Here is an 18,851-nt window from a genome sequence, read left to right as displayed (position 1 = left end):
GTTTCAAATAAAACAGTAAGACACAAGTTGTTGTATCTAAGACAGGAACACTTTGGTTCACCAAATAGCTGTCCTAAATTGACTGGAAGGAGTTTAGTTGGCCAAATGACTACTTTAGATCCATCACTTGGACCACTACCTTGACCTTATGTGCTGTTGAACTTTATTTGACAGCCTGTCTCATCCAAATTTATTGGCATACTGTTTCAAATTACTATTTTTTTCCAATTTAGTTTGATTCGATTCACAATCTTATAACTAATAATTTATAATAATCAGTTAAAATTCTACAACATCTTTTATTATAAAAACTAGACACACGATTGCTGAATTATTAATTTTTTTAATATTTTGTGTTAAATTGTTGAATTTTGAATGGTTAAAGGCATTTGAGTAACGCAGGCACCTATAAGGAAGAAAAAGAGAAAGAAAAAGAAAAAGAAAAAGAAAAATTATTCATTTCACACAGCTGCGAGGAAAGTGGTTAGGATTGAGAAGACTTTTGAGTTTTGAGGATTAGAATATTATTGGGCATAGTCAAATATAACCTGCTAATTTGACTTCTTAAGATTCTTTGTGGGTTCAGTTCATAATATTTGGTCAAAAACTAGAAGGTAGACAATTTTGGATAGTTCCAAGATCTATTAAATAGCTGTCACATGTGCAAGAATATTTTTACCAAATCATGGTCTAAATACATTGATACCATAACTTGATAAATTAAGTACATGCATTCCCACATTTTGTACCAAGAATTGATTCAGTAAGTATAGTTTAAGTCCGAGAACTTTGGGATGCTTAGTCCTGAAAGAGATACCATACCATTACCAATTTAGGTGCTCTGGAAGAATTTCATTCCAAGGGGAAAAAGAGTGCTAAAAGATCAAATATGTACTGAAAGAAGTCAAAAAGCTACAAAAATGTGGTTCTTGAAGGTACAGATTCAATACATGAATTCCCCATAAAAACGTATATATAGAGGAAACGAAAACAAGGAATATTGAAAAGTATTATTCATGTAATTGATAGTGAAATTTTTGTCCTTCTTTATGAACCTAGATGGCTTTTACCTGGATCTGCATTTTGAAAGGAGTAATAATTTGAAATCTCAATCACAAAAAGAAAAAAAAAAAAGAGAGAGAAATTATTCTTAATTTGAAACCATGTTAGTTGATGAATTTTCTTTGGCCGCCTGTAGAAGAAGGCACTTTTAGTTGATGCCTCTCACTACAGCAGTAATATGCCCTAGAGGCTGTAAAGGAAATATTAACTAAAGATTATTAAAAGTTTCTTTTTCATTAATCATAAAAACTACAAAACAATTAAACAAACAATTCCAAATTACTTTCTCCAATAACATCTGCACTGATATTTTTTTTTTCACACAAAAAGAAAGCAATTTCAATTTCAATGTCAAATAAGCAGTCATGAAGGCCGCCAAGAAATGGTCTTGCAAATTATGTCGACAGATCTTTTCTGGGTCCTCTTATTTATGAGTTCATATAGATTTTTCAGCAAGAATCTTTCAACATATCCAGTTGAATGAAGAAAACATTACTTGTATATTACAGAAACGTCATAAATAAGTAATTAAAATACCAAAATGCAGAACACAGTGTTTGCAGATACTTTCAGCAGTAGTGATTAATAATTTGTACAAAAATCGTGGAGTATAGATGATAACTATTCGTAACAATTTGTACCAAGGCATGTCAATTTTGAGGAACTATAGGTCATCCATACCTCTTGGTACTCCCACAATAATTGGATACTCAGGTTCTTTCTTTTCAGCGTTGGACTTAAGACTGCCACCCTTCTCTTTCCCTTCTGTTCCGATAATACACTCCTGGAATCTGAAGCAACTGATGAGATGGTCATTTGTTAATCCAGCCACTTGCATAAATGCATATATGACTGTTGGCCCCACGCTCCGAAACCCTCTTCTTACTAGATCTTTGCTTATGACCTCTGCTTTTGAGGTCTTGACTGGAACTTGACGGGAGTATCGGAATTGGTTAACTATAGGCTTATGGTTTACAAAGTTCCAGATGTATTTGTCAAATGACCCAAACTCATCGATTACCTGCACCATTAATACTATTAAGTGAGATTAAGCTTTCTTTTTAGCAGGTAAATTAGCAGTTTGAAGATTATGGGAGTAGGTAGATATCTGACAACACAGAATTTACTCAAAATTTCCCTTGCCAAAAGACACAGAATAAAGTTTGAATAAAAGCTTTGTTGTATAAACAGTATAAATAAAAAAGGATCCAAGTCTCAACCTTGCACATTTGACGTGCATTTTCAATGATTGATCGTAGCTTTGATTCTGACAGTAATGAAGTTGCAGGACTTCCTGAGGTAGCTATCTTTTTATCATTTAATTTTGAAACAGCAGTAGGGTCAAAATCCAAAAACACCTCCCTGGTACACAAAAACATCTCTGAATCAATCCAAAATGACAATTTAATTATGGTTTAATTGTGAAACCAGCATAATGTATCCTCATCCTAAGCTTATAAGAAGCTGCATCACTTTGAAAATAATGAATACCTGAACAAATGTCGTTTGTTAAGAATGACTGGCCAAGTAAGTTCTGCCAAAGCACCTGAAAGGCATAGCAATTCAAATAGTTTCCTGCATGTTGAAAGGAATAATTAGATTGAAGAAACTAGCAGATACAGTTTCTAGTTTAAAACTGATGCGGAGAAGATTAACAAAACATTGTCCTGACGTTACATACTTGTCATCATGGACCTGTACCCCCCATTCTTCATCATGAAAAGTTGCATAGAATGGATCTGTATGAGAGAAGTGGGGAAGAAGCCTGGTTAGCTCAGAATAACAACTAATGTGAGGCATCACGTGCAAGACCTCTTCAAGGCATGAACATCTAGCCATGTTTTTTTATTATAATATGACCTCCATTAAGTTTTATGTAGCAGTGTTACTAATTTAAAATGTACTGACCAATCTATTTCTTCTCTTTCTTTTCCATAAACGTCACGTGTTACATGAGGTCATAGCAGTTTCCTATCGTTAATTTTAGGAAAGAGAGACAAGATATCAATTTTTTAACAAATACATAGATGGAAACCACCTCTCCTCCAAAAATCAGCTCACGCTTTAGGAACATGACAATACATAAGAATAGATGCCTTTAAATAACAGAATTGTAAACCACAACTTTGTCCAACTGTCAACTGCTGTTGATTATAATATCAGTTCAGTGATAGGAGAGAGTTTGTGTTGGGTTCTTCATCTTTTACAGCTATCTATATTCTTAGCAAAATAACCCACTTATTATCAATTCATCCTGTAATACATTTGGTGGTCAATTATTTCATGTAATCCAACACAAAATGATTATATCTTCAGGAGAGTTTGGGTTCTTCATTTTTTACAGCTATCTATATCATTACCAATAAAATTCCCCTCCAATTTTTTTTTTAAAAAAGTAGTTTCAAAATTTTCTAACTTATACTTTACTTTGCATTGATATTAATTTATCTGAGAGGACAAAGGATTCACATAGCCGACCCCAAGTAGTTTGGGACTAACGCTTAGTTGTTGTACCAAAAGAGCCCACTCGTTATCAATTCATCCTGTAATGTTTAGTGGTCAATTATTTCATGTAATCCGAAAGAGATTATTATATCTTCTTCTCTCCAGAAAGCCCATTAAGCATCACATGGAAAGCTTTATTACTAATATAACAAGGTTTAGTTTTAAACTTCATAATGTTATATTCACTTTGACATGAATTTGATGTACAGATTCAGGGATGTATATTAATCTTCAATTACAAGGAAAGTGATTATGCAAAGAAGAATTTGGGGAGATTAGAGTCAATAGACAATGCTAATTGAACAGATTATAAATAGACATTTCATAAACAATCGTGAACCCCCAGAGAGACAAAATGTAGGACTAGCACCAACAGTTCATCACCGAAGAAAAGACTCACTAAGCCACAATCGCTAACTAATACTAATAAGTATTGAATACTGATAGAATAGAATTGATATTGTGGGAGAAGACTTCCACTGAATCAGTCAACTGCAGATTATATAACTTTTCACAGAAAAGAACAGCCACATCATATGCCAGTTCATCCTAGAGAACAACAACAAAAGATTGACAAGGTTTTCCCATGAATGGTCAATTGTTCCTCTTCCAGATAGAAATTTCTTTGATGAAACCAATTTGGAAATTGACAAAGATGCATACTACTAGCTGAACCAAATAACTAATCTTACAAGTTTATCAGTTCTGCTCCAGGACAAGAACTCTATCTGGCTCATTGCTTCATAAGAAGTGTTAAGTCATGAATTAATGGCCTCTTTTGTCTTTGGAATGTTTCTCCTATAATAGTATTACTAACTAATATAGGAATAATTTGCTATATAAGATCAATTTAAGTCAATTCATCAAGAAGAAAGGAAGCATTTATACTAAAAATTATATTCATGTTATATATAATATAACAATTATCCACTTAACAGTTACTTGATTTGATTGACCCTAAAAAAATTAAACTTTATCGAGAATGCAGATTTTGATTTCTCCTTGTTCCTTCAATCTTCATCAATTAGCATTTGAGCAGGTTAAATGATGCCCTTTTATTGTGATTATTAGATCAAAGTACACACTTTTCACCATAAAAATTTTCCCAATTATTCAACATTCTTAAATCACAAGAATATATATAGAGAGTAAAAAATCAGGTGAATAGATTCCCTAATAAAAGAACTTAGCAGCTTACCAGTATTGGGCGTAACCCAACCGCACCTTTTCTTACTTTCTTGTAAATCAGTTGTATCCACTAGTCCACTATTCCCGTCAACCACATTTCCACTCTCCGCCGCCTCACTATCACTAACAATACCGGTTTTCTCCTCCTTGTCAAATTTCACCTCACACTGCTTCCTCCTAACAACTCCATTCTTCCGCGCCACCGCCGCCATTTTCCCACTTGACCATGACCGCGAGGACAGTGAGGAAGAAGATGACGATGCCCGGCTGTGCGACGAATCCGTCGACGCGTCCGACGAGCACGACCCATTCATTGATTTTTGGCGTAAAACAGCCGACGCCACTTTCCCATTCTTCTTGTCCTTGGACTCGATTCCTTGCTGCTGCGGTTTTTCGGCTTTCTTCACGGGTTTTTGCAGCACCTTGTTTTCCGGTTCGATGTTCATCGACCGGACTCGCGGTGGCCCCGACATTGCCCGGTACAGAGAAGTCCTTGCTTCCCAGAAATACCCTTGGTAATGCTTCGAATTTACTGTTCAGGTTTGGAAATTTGTTTATACCAAGAATGGATATGGGATGGTTGCACTGTTTAAGATAAACAGATTTTGGAGCTGATACTTATTTTACAGGGAGAGAGAGTGAGGTGGTGTTTGGAGAGGGAGAAAATTTGGGAAAGTGGAGAGAAAATAAGTTATGGTGATGGGAAATTCATTGAGTGGACTTTCTGCGTTGAGAAAGAAACGAATCAAATTAAAAAAGAGATAGATTACCAATGAAAATCCGCCACGTAGGATGAGAGCTGGCATTAGCCAAAAGGCTTTCTTGTCCGAGAATGTTCGGTTCCGAAATCGAGATCCAAGCAAGGAATGGAGCATGAAGCGGGTTCTCGTATTTGCAGATGGTTCAAAATTTAACTATTACTAGCTACTTAGCTATTTGTTAAACATCGAAATCGAAACCTTCACTCCTCGTCCTAAATGAAAAGATTGATTAGATCACATCTATAGACTATTTTTAGAATATTTATTTATGAGATTGATGGTAATGAAAATAAATAAATAAAAACTTAAAAGAGATTTTAATTAGATATATATGATACTATGCAAAAGAAAATGTTAATATGGACATTTTATCATAATTTACTGAAAAAATTAGCAGAATAACTATTTAATTAAACACGATAAAATGAAGGAACTGTTTAATTAAGTTTCAAAAGCTATGTTTTGATTTGCGAATTTCATTAAATTATAGAAACTAAACAGTAATTCACTTGAAAACAATAGCAAAAGTGAACAGTTTAATGATTTTGAAAAAGACTTGCTTACCTTTACCTGGTTAATGGATTCGCACCATACACCAAATAAATCAAAAACAATTTTTTTAGCTCAAGTAAAGTATTTTTAAACATTTATTCAGAAAATAAATAAAACAATAATAATATTTTAAAAAATCCTTAGGTGAACTCACACACAGGGTGTAGATAACTCTCATGCAATGATTTTACTATTTATCCCTGTCAACTGCCAAGAAGTCATTACTCATTATCTAACAAGACATTTAGTCTAGTTATTATAATAATTTAGGGAAAAAAAAAAACAAAAGAATCCAAAAAGAAAAGGTATGAAGTTGGCCCACTTATCCAAACAGCTTCCATCCATTCAAATCACCAGCTTCCACAGCTTCTTGATCAAACAACCATACCAAGAAGACCATCCAGAACTAATAACACACTCACTCATGGCTTCAACTTCTCTAATACCCAAAAGCATATCTCCTTTTCTCACAAGCCCATCTTCGTCACTTCCCTCAACTCAATTTTCCAAACCATCATTCTTTCAATCTCCATGCACCAGAAAACCAAGCACACTCACCTGTGCAAAGAAAAAGAACCCATGGCTTGACCCTTTTGATGATGGAGAGGACCCTGATATGGAATATGGCTCATTATTTGCAGATGGCAAGCAAGAAGAAGACCCTAGACCACCTGACAACCCCAACAACCCATATGGCTTCCTCAAGTTCCCAATGGGTTACAATGTAGAAATTGCTTCTTTGGCATTAAAAGTTAGAGGTGATGTCAGGAGATGCTGTTGTGTGATTTCTGGTGGTGTTTATGAGAACTTGCTCTTCTTTCCTGCCATTCAGTTGATCAAGGACAGGTATATTTACAACCGTCTGATGAAAATATTAATATATCCACTCTCATCACAAGATTAAAGAATCGTTTTCCTAGCTATAAGATACTTGCTCTATTGTTCTTTAAGGTACCCTGGAGTTCAAATAGATGTGATAGCATCAGCTAGAGGGAAACAAACCTATGAGATGAACAAGAATGTGAGATGGGCTAACGTTTATGACCCTGATGATGATTTCCCTGAGCCAGCAGAATATACTGACATGCTCGGAGTTCTTAAGGTTGGTGGGTTTTTAAAATTATAATATTCTCTCAAGTGAAACTTCAAGGGTCAGAGGAGGTCCTTCTCAGCAAATTCATACTAGACATTACAGAGGATAATCCTATTACACCGAATCCAAAATCCCAACTAGAATCTGCTTCCTTTCTGCTTGCAGAATAGGTACTACGACATGGTCTTATCAACCAAACTGGCAGGGCTTGGCCACGCAGCATTCCTGTTTATGACATCAGCTCGGGATCGAGTTAGCTACGTTTACCCTAATGTAAATGCAGCAGGAGCAGGACTTCTCCTATCAGAAACATTTACTCCAGATAGTACCAATCTCTCAGAAGGTGGATATTACATGTGAGTTTCTAAGACATTGCAAAATTCTCTCTAGAGTGTTTTAGCATATAGAAGCTTTCATTTGGGCAAATGCTTGATTTAGGTATCATCAGATGGTTGATTGGTTAGGAAGACCTTTCCGAAATGTGCCGAGGCAGCCAGTGCCTCCACTAAGAGTTTCAATTTCAAGGAAGCTGAAAGAGTTTGTAGAAGCAAAATACAGAGTTGCAGGTGCTGAGAAAGGAAAATATATTGTAATTCATGGAATTGAATCAGATTCAAAGGCCTCAATGCAGTCTAGGGGAGATACCGATAGTTTGCTGCCTCTTGAAGTATGGGCTGAAATAGCTGAGACTGTAAGGTAGGTATCTTATTAATTTTATTCCTAACACATTTAGAAGTTATTTCTACGGGAATTGATGGTTACATATCCTGCAAGCAGGGGATTTAAGCCAGTATTTGTCATCCCACATGAGAAAGAAAGGGAAAATGTTGAGGAAATTGTTGGAGAAGACACCAGTATCGTCTTCATCACTACTCCTGGACAGGTATGTCTCCCTCAATGTAAATCCTATCAATATATATGACCTGGCAAATGTAATATATCATTAGATAATACATCTTCCAACAAGAATGTTCTTATTCAGTTGGCAGCTCTCATCAATGACTCAGCTGGAGTAATAGCTACAAATACAGCAGCAATCCAACTTGCAAATGCACGAGAAAAACCTAGGTAAGTTCTTTGATCATAATAATTCATTTAAATTAATTGACTAGTATATGCACCTCCTTTTCCTTTATAGTCTCCCCATACCAAACCACTACTTGATCATCATACAGAGCTCCGACTGTGTGTGTGTGTGTGTTTTCCCCTGAAAATTATGTATTATGCAGTAGAAATATATGGTGTCAACAACACCCAGAATACAGAATACTATCTGAGAGTATATTACATAGAATTCGAAGAGGTGAACCCAATTTGTATTTGTGGTCCCACTTTTGCAGCATTGCGTTGTTTTCATCTGAAGAGAAAGGCAAACTATTTATTCCCAATGCAGACGAGAAGAAATGCAGTATTGTCTCATCTAAGACTGGTAAACTAAAAGACATTGATGTTGAAGACATAAAACAAGCAATGCAAATTTTAGATGCATCCCTGGCTCTGGCATAGAAGAAAATGAGACTAAATGTTTCAAAATTACAGATTCTGATTTCATGTTTCTTGTTTTCCTCTTTCTTTCATTCTTTTTGCTTCCCTTCTCTTGTCATCTCAATCCTTTTCCATTTGTACATGGAAGTCCAAAGTGTTGAAAAATCACATGAATATATAAAATGCGATCATGATAATTTGTAAAATAGAATTCAGAGAATATGGAAATGAATATAATTGCTTATGCTTGTCATGACAATTAGGTAACTGCAAGAAAAAAGAAAGGAGCAACCTTCTCAGTGAATTTCAATGAGAACAATGAGCTACTAGCATTGCAAATAATCATATAAATTGGAATACAACAGAAAAATGTCCAAAGGTGTTATTTAACTAGATAAAAGTCAGTAAATCAACCTTTAAATTATCTGCCTATTAACTTCTTCAAGATGATTGATTAGCGAACTGCAACTATTGCAATCAAGCAAGTAGCTTTGCACGAGTATCCGGATCCTCTTTTGATTCTACATGGATCATCAAAATGTATCCAAGAGTCCATAAAAGAATGTATTGAAAGGGAACCCAAGATACACATGCAAGAAGGCTCAAAATGCTTCCTATGTATTGAGGATCCCTTATAAATCCAAATGGAAATCCAGTCACCCAAGGGATGTCCTTTCCAAAGCGTACGCCATAGTAAGTACCCGATTCACCAAGCAATTGGTATACCCTGCATTTTCCAAGTTTTAATAAGACTACACCATACAGATAGAAGCTGCATAGTTCCACAATATGCTATGAAAGTTCTATTTGGAACAAAAGCAGCAAAGGCATTTTAAAAAAATCATCAGAATGGTCCTGTGTAATTAAAGATGGTTTGATACTCCACTTATACCCAAAATAAAAAGAAATTACAGTTACCGAAAAGAGATTCACTGCAAAATGATAAAACTAACAATTTTCGCTTCATCAAAGCAATAACATTACACGTCTGTATAAACATGTCGAATATAACAGCTGTTAACGCTGCATGATTCATGTGTATTTTGAATTGCACCAGACGTTTCCTTTAAAAAGAAGAAACAAAAAAAGAATGGTTTGATCACAATTATCACCGAGAAATAGACAAGAAAGTCTGCTTGGGCTTACTTAAGTAGCTTCCTCAGGGCAATGCCAATCACTGAATGCAATTAGACAGATATTGCAAAATATTGGGTTGCTCTATCTTATCAACTGCAGTTTACCGTTCACAATCCAGTGTCAGGACACATATCAAAGAAGGAAATGTCTTAATAACAATGTGAGAAGGAGAAACATTTGATTCAGTTAGTTTATTTTTACTGGAATTTCCAAAACTCAAATCTGACACTTCCTTTGCTCTTTTAGCTTCTACACAGCCAACTTTGGCACAAACTTCTTCTTCTATCAAACTTTGCATTTATACTTCAATTTTTGCACATGTAAAAGGATATGGGAGTAATTTGCTGAGTACAGAGAAATGCACATTTTAAAATAGATGGGCCATTAATAAAATATAAACCTATATTTCATTTTGTTTATCTATCTTTAAAGACCATCATATCACAGTCAAACAGTATTCTCCCGAAGAGTATTTTATCAGCATGAATAATTGAAATTAGAAGGCAAGCACACCTGTATATCCAATAAATAAAATTCAAAATCCTGAAAGATGCTATTTCTAAATTCTATACATAATAATAAATGCGTTAATGACTAACCTGAAGTTGAGAAACTGGCCAAAACCAAAAAGGGGCCAAAAGTAAAGAGGGGGAGGCCAGGTGAAGGAGGAAACTGAATAGAGAGCAATGAACTGCAGCATTTTGATGAAATGGCTGACAAAGGCCATAACTTTACATGGGTCACGCCCTTTCCCACACAGATTTACCCATGACTGTGGTTTTTTCCATACCCAGCAGTAGTACGGGAATTGAAGAGTCACAAGTATTGCTGCGAAAAAACCCATTTCCTAGACAATGAACGTAGTTAGAACATTGGAGCGGTGGGAATTGGACTCGCGGTGGCCGGTTTGACTGCTGAGCTGCCATTCTCTGACGCTGAGGCAACCATTAGTAGGTTAGCGGTTGCAAGCTAGCCTTGATGGGTTGGGCCATAAGGTTTTAGGCTTAATCATGTTTTCAACTTCAATGGTAAATTTTGAAGCCCAAATCATGGCCTTACCCTACTATCATTATTATCGTTTCTTTTCTTTTTTTTTTTTTTTTTTTTAAATTATCTAGGCACAGCGGATTAATCTGGATTCGGATTCTGCAGAAAGCCCATTATAGGAGCGATCCTCCTAATTCAGCTTATTCCATTTAAAATGCTAAAAACATTGCTTAAAAGATCCAGCGTCTCATCCCACTGAATCAACTAGTAGTTGGTTTTCTTTTCTTTTCTTTTTTTTTTTTTTTACATGGAGAACTAATATCTATCTATCCGAAAATGTAAAAATTGAAACTTAAATCTCCTCATATAAAGCCACATCAGAATAAATTAAATGCAATTAGTTTAGTTTCGATTTTTGATTTAGTTTTAAGTTTGGTTTATATTTTTAATGGATTACTTTCTAATTTGTAGACATTGAATGTTAATAATAGGATTAGTTATCAATTTATTTTAGATATTAATGAGTTTAATAATGTCATTAATATAACTATTCTTAAAATAAAGAAACTTCTCAATTTTTTTACTAATTAATAATATTATGAATAGTAATAATGTCATTAATACAATTATTCTTATTCTTTTTGAGTTTTAAGGGAGAGAATGCTATGCAATTACTATATATACAAGGTAGACTATTCGTATTCAAACCGTAAAAATTCATCTTATTAACAGCAACTATTCTTATCTTAAAATGCTTAAACTCTTCAATTTTTTTGAATAATTAATAATTTGGTTAGGGTATGTAAAACTATTTGGCTTTTTATTTTTAGTTTTGTTACCATGTATAACTAACCAAATTTATTTTAAGTCTAAAATAGCTAATTTGACTTGAAATAATTGAATTCAAGCCGATTTAATATGATTTAAATCGGTGATTATATCATTTGGTTTCAGATTTGGATATTATAAAAATATATTCGAATGAACCGAAATTGAGCTAATTCGATTTGATTAACCGAATTCTGACTCTTGGAATCAAGCAAATATTGTATAAAGGAAAAACTGCAAACGGTCATATTTGAAACACAAACAAATATAATAAGAGGTTTTGTTATATTTTTATAAATTTTTCTAATCCATAAACTAATATTAATTTCATAATATAAAAAGTTAGGGATTTTTTCTTATCATTTTTATTTTTGATTTTTGATTTATATTGTCCGGTGCAATAAGTTTATATGCTATCATTTCAAAAAAAAAAGAGTTTATATGCTAAACAACGAGTTAATGCAATATTCAAAAATTACATCTATAATTTTTTTTTAATTGTCGTAACATCTTATTTTACATTTTAAAGGACCAAATAACAGATATGAGTATAGATTAATAATAATTTTTTATTTCACAATGGAAAATAGAAATTTAAATTTTGATTTTGCCATTTGCTAGAAGAATGCTACCACTGAAAATAATGCTTCCACTCCTCAAATATATTTTGTGGCTACATCTATAAGATAAGATTGAAAAAAAATATATATGAGAAAGAAAATTTATTAAAATTGTACAAGTACACATTTTTTTTTGAAAAACAAAATGAGCCAATTGGTTTTTCCAATAAAATAAAATAAACTAAGTTTTATAAGCAGAAAGAAAGGCAAAAACAGGTACATGCATATGCATATCCTCTCGCCAGTTGCACAATGTTGATTACAAATATGTAAACAGACACGTGTAATCGTGTCCTGAGAACCCCTCTCTATATAAAATTTAATGAGGAAAGCTCTAAAGGAGAATCTTTTCTTATGTTTCTGTAGTGTTTTTTTAATATATATATATATATATATATATATATTATTCTCATTTGAAATATTTTTTAAAGGGCACTGCATCAATTCCCTATCTATACATAATTATTTGTTCTTAGTTGATTTATTTAAACAACTCTCCACCCAACTAGAACAAACCTTCATCCTCATTCCTAGTCTTTTTATATGTAATATGCACTATTTCATTCTAGTTGTTCTTTTCTTTTGTGTCATTCAGATATTTTTTATTCTCATTTGAAATATCTTTGGTTTGGTCAAGATCTCATATCTTAAAATACAATTTGCTAATTGCAATCCTTAAATTAATTACTATCACTACATAGTTAATTATGCTGCTATTAAAATTAAATTTTCTCTTCAAACATAGAAGTCTTGAATCTTGAACTAACAAGCCTAGTCAGAGTAGTCAGATTAGTCATTAAAATTAAAATTAAACTCCATGGAACCCATCTCTTTGCTTCTAAAAGCGAGTAGCGATTAATCAGATTTATGGACCGTTAAAATAGGCACGGCGTTTAGATAACTCGTGCAATGCTAAGTAAAAAAAAATGAAAGGATGAGCCATAAAAAAATAGTAAAATAATATTGATTAAATCACATGTGAAGAAAGATTGGTTTCTTTATAGATATGATTTAGATTCATTTGAGATTTAAGTGGACAATAGGGATGAGAATGAAGCCCCAAGACTATATCCTGAAAAAAAATTACCTTTATAGCCATCACCATAGAATTGGTTAAAAGACAAATCAGAAGAAATCTAAAAAGTTGAATGCAAAGAAAGAAAGGGTATAATGGAATCATATTTGTTGATGATATATCTACACAATATGCATGCATTTTTACTACAAAACAAGAATATTCCTTCGGACTTATTATTCTTATCTCTTTCTAACTTAATTTTCAGGAATCTTGAACCATATTTTGCAAATGGATTGGCTAATTTAACTTAATTAAGTAGACAATTAATCAAGATTATAAAAAGAAAAATTAGTGGTTTAATTATTGCTAATTAATTATTAACTGCATGTTCTACTAACAACTTCTGCATTGTTTTCTTGGCTTAAGCTCTAGAAATGAAAAAGAAACTATTATTATTAATTTTAATCTTAAAAAAGTAATTTTACATAGATGAAAAAAATAAAAAAAAAAAATCAATAAACTAAAATATAAGTAGAACTATAATATTATTACAGATATAATTCTGGATATGGAGCCTTAGGTCTCTATTTCTCTATTTATTCAGACAAGATAAGAAAAAACTTTATATCTGTTTGTATAGACTATGAATTATAATCCCCGACAAGTACTGAATAAAATTCAAGATTGTAAACATGTCACAACAATGTGAGGCTAACTACGTGATTCTTTGTATATAATCTTAAAATTTAATAATTGATAAATTTGTTTTTATATGATATTGAGCTTATAATAATTAAATTTTATTATATTAAACTCAAAATTTTAACGAAAATCCAAAAAAAAAAAAAAAAGAAAGATAATTATACTTCTGAAAAGAAAAGTAGCATTTATTATTAAGCTTGCAAAATTTTGAATGGAAACAATTATTGGTCTAGGGTATGGAAATTTTTGTTGTGACAATTTTCAGAAATCTATAAGATAAAGACAACAGAGGTAAGGTTGTGTAGAGGTTGCTAGAATTTCAGAATAATTATGATTTAAATTTAGAAATAATTGACCATTCCTTGCATCATCATAAAAGGGTTTGTCCTGTAGAATAATTTTTCTGTATGGAACCTTCCAGCTTCAATCTTAGCAATCTAACGCGTGTCCTCCATCATACAGTAAGCTACTATATACCTTTCCAAGAACACTATCACTTGGTTCTTTTTTTTTTTTTTTTAATTAAACAATAAAACTCACAATGCTATCTAATTTTACTTCTAAAAATGAATTCGAATTAAAAAGATTATAAAAAGAAGAAAATTTGACTTTTTTTTCCTTTTTTTTTTTTTTTATTTTAGCCGACACGTGTTTAAACTCGCCTCCATTTAACTGTCCACGTAATTCAACTATTTTTCATTCATTTTGAAGGATACAAGAGCTAACTCTCATAATTTGTAGTTCCGCTCTGAGCAGGGCGGTCAAATAAAATTCTATTTTCTAATTCAAAGTTAAGAGAAAATGTGAATACCACATCAAAGTGACAAGATTCGAACCTATATTTTTTGTATCCAAAACATATGTGCTGACCAAACTGTGCTACACCTCTTACCACCCCCTCCTCAAAGCACATAGATCAACTTGATCGATGAACACTTGAACCGAAATCGTCTATCCTTTTAGGCACATGAATGCAAGAACCAATCCGAGTAATCAATTTTTTTATTTTAGAAAATCTACCTCTGGCAAGATATGGTGATGCCAAAAAGCCGCATAATACATAAATGCTAATATTTTTTTCTTTTTTACTTCCTCTTTCATTTTATTGAGAAGAGTTTCCTTATAATTTTCTTGGGTGTTCTTTATTATTGAGCTATCATTTTTTTTTTTAATATGTAAAAAGGAAAAAAAATATTTAATTAAGTTAAAAGAAAGATGGGAAGCATCATATCCACAAGATACATTCACATGTTCACCAAAAAACGTGGTGGTAAGACATGATTCTCACTACCTTCACCAATAATTGGTCAAAGTAGAAAGACTACTAACAATTCTTTTCTTCCCTATTGGGACACAGATTTTGCTTCTCATAGCAATGCCTCACTTGGACCTATCTATCTTCGTTTATCCATTCAACCCCATTTTCAACAAACAAACTTTAATCATAATTATCATGATTTCAATATGACTTTTCCTTCAATCATCCTAATATTTTCCCGCCCTTTCCGGGAAAATTTTTTTTGATGCATGTATGTCACCAAATCTTGCTAGTATTGTAGAGAATATAATACCCTTATCATTGTTAATTATCACTAATTAATCATCATTATCATCGTACAGTCATCAGTTTCAGCTTATGATATTGCACATGACAAAGACCAAGTACCTTATGAAGCAATAATTGGAACCATATCTAATACTATAATCATTTAATTAAACTATATAATAAATATATGCATCTTGCGGCTGCATAGAAAGTCATGGATGGAATGTGATTTAGTATTAATTATAAGATATATACATATATATATTCAAAATTTAACAAATACCTATAAAAGAAAATTCCACCAAAACCGGTTAAGCTGCCACGTCGGCATTCCCACTACCAAAAATCCACATATCTGTACATATATAATCATCAATGTACAATCGAACATAACACATTTTCATTCTCGAGCCTGTCCTACTCTACTTGCTAACTATGTCACTGAGAGTAGCAGCTGAGAACTTCCCTACATTTCCGGTGGCGGGAGAGGCCGTAGCGGAGAATTTATTGGTGGTGAGAGAATATGATGAAGAGAGAGATAAGGCAGCAACAGAAAGAATGGAGAAAAGATGTGAAATTGGACAACGAGGAAAACCTTCGCTTGTCACTGATCTTTTAGGCGATCCAATTTGTCGTATTCGTAATTTTTCGTCTCATGTTATGTTGGTAATTCGTCAATTCCACAGTAGTTAAACACTTGATTTTGATTACAGTAACTAATGAGACTTGAATTTTATGTATAAAAATACTCTTCTTTTCTTAATATATGTGAAATTGCAGGTTGCAGAATATGGAGAAGAAAGAGAGATGGTAGGAGTTATAAGAGCTTGTGTTAAAATTGTGACGACAGGGAACTCATTATTAGCTAATTATGTAAAAGTGGCTTACATTTTGGGATTACGAGTCTCTCCAACTCACAGGTTTCAACAACTTTTTTTTTTTTTTTTTTTTTTTTTTTTTCTTTCTAAACCCTTATTTTCTTCTATAACACATTTATGGTAACTATATATATATTTATATTATAAGACAAATACTCGATTTTAGAAATAATGACTTTTATTATCCGATTATTTATTCTTTTGTTACAAATTTTAATTACTTTCACTAATTAAGAGTGCACAAAATGCTTCATGACAAGAATGACCTCATCACATAAGAGTATTTTCAGTTTCATTTCTTGAATGTCTAATTAGTTACGGATCAATTCCATTTCTTGCTTATTGTTTTATTTATTTTAGGTAGCAGTGGTCCCTTATACATAAATATATGCATTTTGATGTGTGCTTTTGTGGGTTCTAATGAAACCATTCCCACCCCACAAAAAAAATAAAATAAAACGATTAGATTCGGGCATAAAGAGAAACTATTTGTTCCTCGTATCAGGGAATTAAGGCAAGTAATGCAAATGCAAGCTAGCCTGTCATTGACACATGTACCCAATCTTAATATATATATTAGTATTAACTAAAAAGCTTAGACAACATGTCTCATTCTCCTCTTCTTTTCAACTTTGCTACTTATTTCACTTCACTATATATGGTCTTCCAATTTCTTCCATTATTTTTTATATTTTAATTTTTAATTATTATTTAGATTAATAGTCCACTTATTAAGTTACAAGTGTTTATCTTATAATAATATAAAAGAACATATGTTTAAGTTTTACTAATCTCTTTTTTAAATTTTTTTAAAATTTCTTATCCAATTAGGCTTAATTATTTATGTTATATACTTCCTTTTTAGAAAGACAAAGATTAAAAAAAAAAAAAAAAAAAAAAAAAAAAAAAAAAAAAAAAAAAAGATCTCCCTCTAGACTATCTCCTAGATTCTAGCATATGCCACTAACTTTCTAGTGCCCTATTCCTTCGGCTTGTCTATTATAATTAAGCAAAAGCCTTTCCTAGATGTGATCATGATCTAAGTATTTGCATTTTTTATAATTCCCAAAAAATCCTCTTTAATTATTTTATATTAGAAAATGTTCCTCTATTTTTTTTTAATTAATTACCCTCATTTTGCTAATGCAACAGTTTTTCTTTTCTAATACAGGAGGCTTGGCATTGGCACCAAATTAGTTGACAAAATAGAAGAATGGTGCAAGAAAAATGGGGTGGAGTATTCATACATCGCCACAGATTGCACAAATCAACCTTCAATCAATTTATTCACTAAAAGATGCTCTTACACAAAATTCCGTTCCCTTTCGATGTTGGTGCAACCAGTTCATGCTCATTACAAATCATTAAACTCGAATAATATCGCGATCGTCCGATTTACTTCAAAGCTGGCAGAATCAATTTATCGTAGAGTATTTTCCAAAGCAGAATTTTTTCCTAGAGATATTGACACAATTTTGTCTAGCAGGTTAAATTTGGGCACGTTCATGGCGATGCCGAAAAAATACCTCCCTAAATGGGACCCTAAAACAGGGATTTTACCCTCAAATTTTGCTATAATAAGTATATGGAACACTAAAGAAGTGTTCAAATTGCAAGTGAAGGGAGTGTCTAAATTGACATGTGCTTGTTGTAAGGGTTCTAGGTTGTTAGATTCTTGGATGCCATGGCTAAGGTTGCCTTCCTTTCCTGATGTGTTTAGAAAATTTGGAGTTTATTTCTTGTATGGGTTGCACATGGAAGGTAAGGGTGCATCGCGGCTATTAAAAGCTCTATGTGCCTTCGCTCATAATATGGCTAGAGATGATGATGGGTGTGGGGCCCTAGTGGCTGAAGCGGGCCAGTTGGACCCAGTGAGAGATGTGATCCCACATTGGAGGAAGTTTTCATGGGCTGAAGATCTGTGGTGCATCAAGAAGCTTACTGATGAGAAGATAAATGTTGATGAAAGTTGTAGATCGTACGATTGGATGAAATCTAGGCCATCTTCTTCAGTTATTTTTGTGGACCCACGTGATTTTTGATTAATGTAGTGTGACACGATCAGTGCTCATTTGCTAATCTTATACTTGAAAAGGAAAAAAAAAAATTTTTGTTAATAGCCAATTTTACACACAATTTCTTGAGATGTTATTCATCTTATGCGACGGAAATCTTACAAAAAGTAAAAAATACATTTAATTATATTATATGATATTACGATCATATAAAATTTATATTTTTTTCAAAACCAATTATTTTAAATTTTGTTATAATTAATTTTCATCAATATTGATTTTTTTATAAAAAACATAAGAATTATCTTTCTTGAGAAAATGAAAATAGAATCCCATAAGAACGATTTGAGTTTTAAACTAGTCTTAAATCTCAATAGATTTGAATCAGAATTCATCTTTAATTAGTTTTAAATCAATGCATATTAATTATACGATTCTCTACACATTAAAATAAATATATCAAAATATAATTAT

At 32.5% G+C, this 18,851-nt stretch overlaps 4 protein-coding genes across 6 annotated transcripts; 2 read left to right on the top strand and 2 right to left on the bottom strand.

The window, feature by feature from the left end:
* Positions 1-1,543: 1,543 nt before the first annotated feature.
* On the bottom strand, positions 1,544-5,498 carry LOC105630313 (uncharacterized). Its single transcript, XM_012212109.4, has 5 exons — positions 4,766-5,498; positions 2,744-2,801; positions 2,554-2,637; positions 2,283-2,424; positions 1,544-2,083 (listed from the first exon to the last, which is right to left on the bottom strand). Exons 1-5 carry the CDS (start codon positions 5,226-5,228, stop codon positions 1,727-1,729), a joined length of 1,104 nt encoding a protein of 367 aa, XP_012067499.1. The 5' UTR covers positions 5,229-5,498; the 3' UTR covers positions 1,544-1,726.
* Positions 5,499-6,421: 923 nt separating this feature from the next.
* PNSB1 (NDH-dependent cyclic electron flow 1) lies at positions 6,422-8,716 on the top strand. The gene is made up of 7 exons (XM_012212107.4): positions 6,422-6,914; positions 7,020-7,170; positions 7,327-7,517; positions 7,600-7,857; positions 7,939-8,044; positions 8,144-8,229; positions 8,502-8,716. The coding sequence occupies exons 1-7, from the start codon at positions 6,493-6,495 to the stop codon at positions 8,665-8,667; spliced, it is 1,380 nt and encodes a 459-aa protein (XP_012067497.1). The 5' UTR covers positions 6,422-6,492; the 3' UTR covers positions 8,668-8,716.
* On the bottom strand, positions 8,066-10,721 carry PLMT (phospholipid N-methyltransferase). Of its 3 annotated transcripts, none has more exons than XR_016322799.1 (3): positions 10,383-10,721; positions 9,061-9,373; positions 8,066-8,084 (listed from the first exon to the last, which is right to left on the bottom strand). XR_016322799.1 is itself a non-coding variant. In XM_012212108.4 (2 exons), the coding sequence occupies exons 1-2, from the start codon at positions 10,625-10,627 to the stop codon at positions 9,124-9,126; spliced, it is 495 nt and encodes a 164-aa protein (XP_012067498.1). In that variant the 5' UTR covers positions 10,628-10,721; the 3' UTR covers positions 8,951-9,123. The 3 variants fall into 3 exon arrangements, 1 of the variants encoding a protein (XP_012067498.1); XR_016322800.1 differs by lacking the exon at positions 8,066-8,084 and adding an exon at positions 8,858-8,913; XM_012212108.4 differs by lacking the exon at positions 8,066-8,084 and having other exon boundaries at positions 8,951-9,373.
* Positions 10,722-15,800: 5,079 nt separating this feature from the next.
* Positions 15,801-18,510, top strand: LOC105630310 (putative N-acetyltransferase HLS1). Its single transcript, XM_012212106.4, has 3 exons — positions 15,801-16,150; positions 16,265-16,404; positions 17,534-18,510. The coding sequence occupies exons 1-3, from the start codon at positions 15,920-15,922 to the stop codon at positions 18,402-18,404; spliced, it is 1,242 nt and encodes a 413-aa protein (XP_012067496.1). The 5' UTR covers positions 15,801-15,919; the 3' UTR covers positions 18,405-18,510.
* The last annotated feature ends 341 nt before the right edge of the window (positions 18,511-18,851 follow it).

Source organism: Jatropha curcas, chromosome 1, assembly GCF_041381405.1.
Source record: "Jatropha curcas cultivar XTBG-Jc1 chromosome 1, XTBG_Jcur_1.0, whole genome shotgun sequence".
NCBI lineage: Eukaryota > Viridiplantae > Streptophyta > Magnoliopsida > Malpighiales > Euphorbiaceae > Jatropha > Jatropha curcas.
Note: the sequence above shows the minus strand (reverse complement) of the source record. Positions and strands in the feature narration are given on the sequence as shown.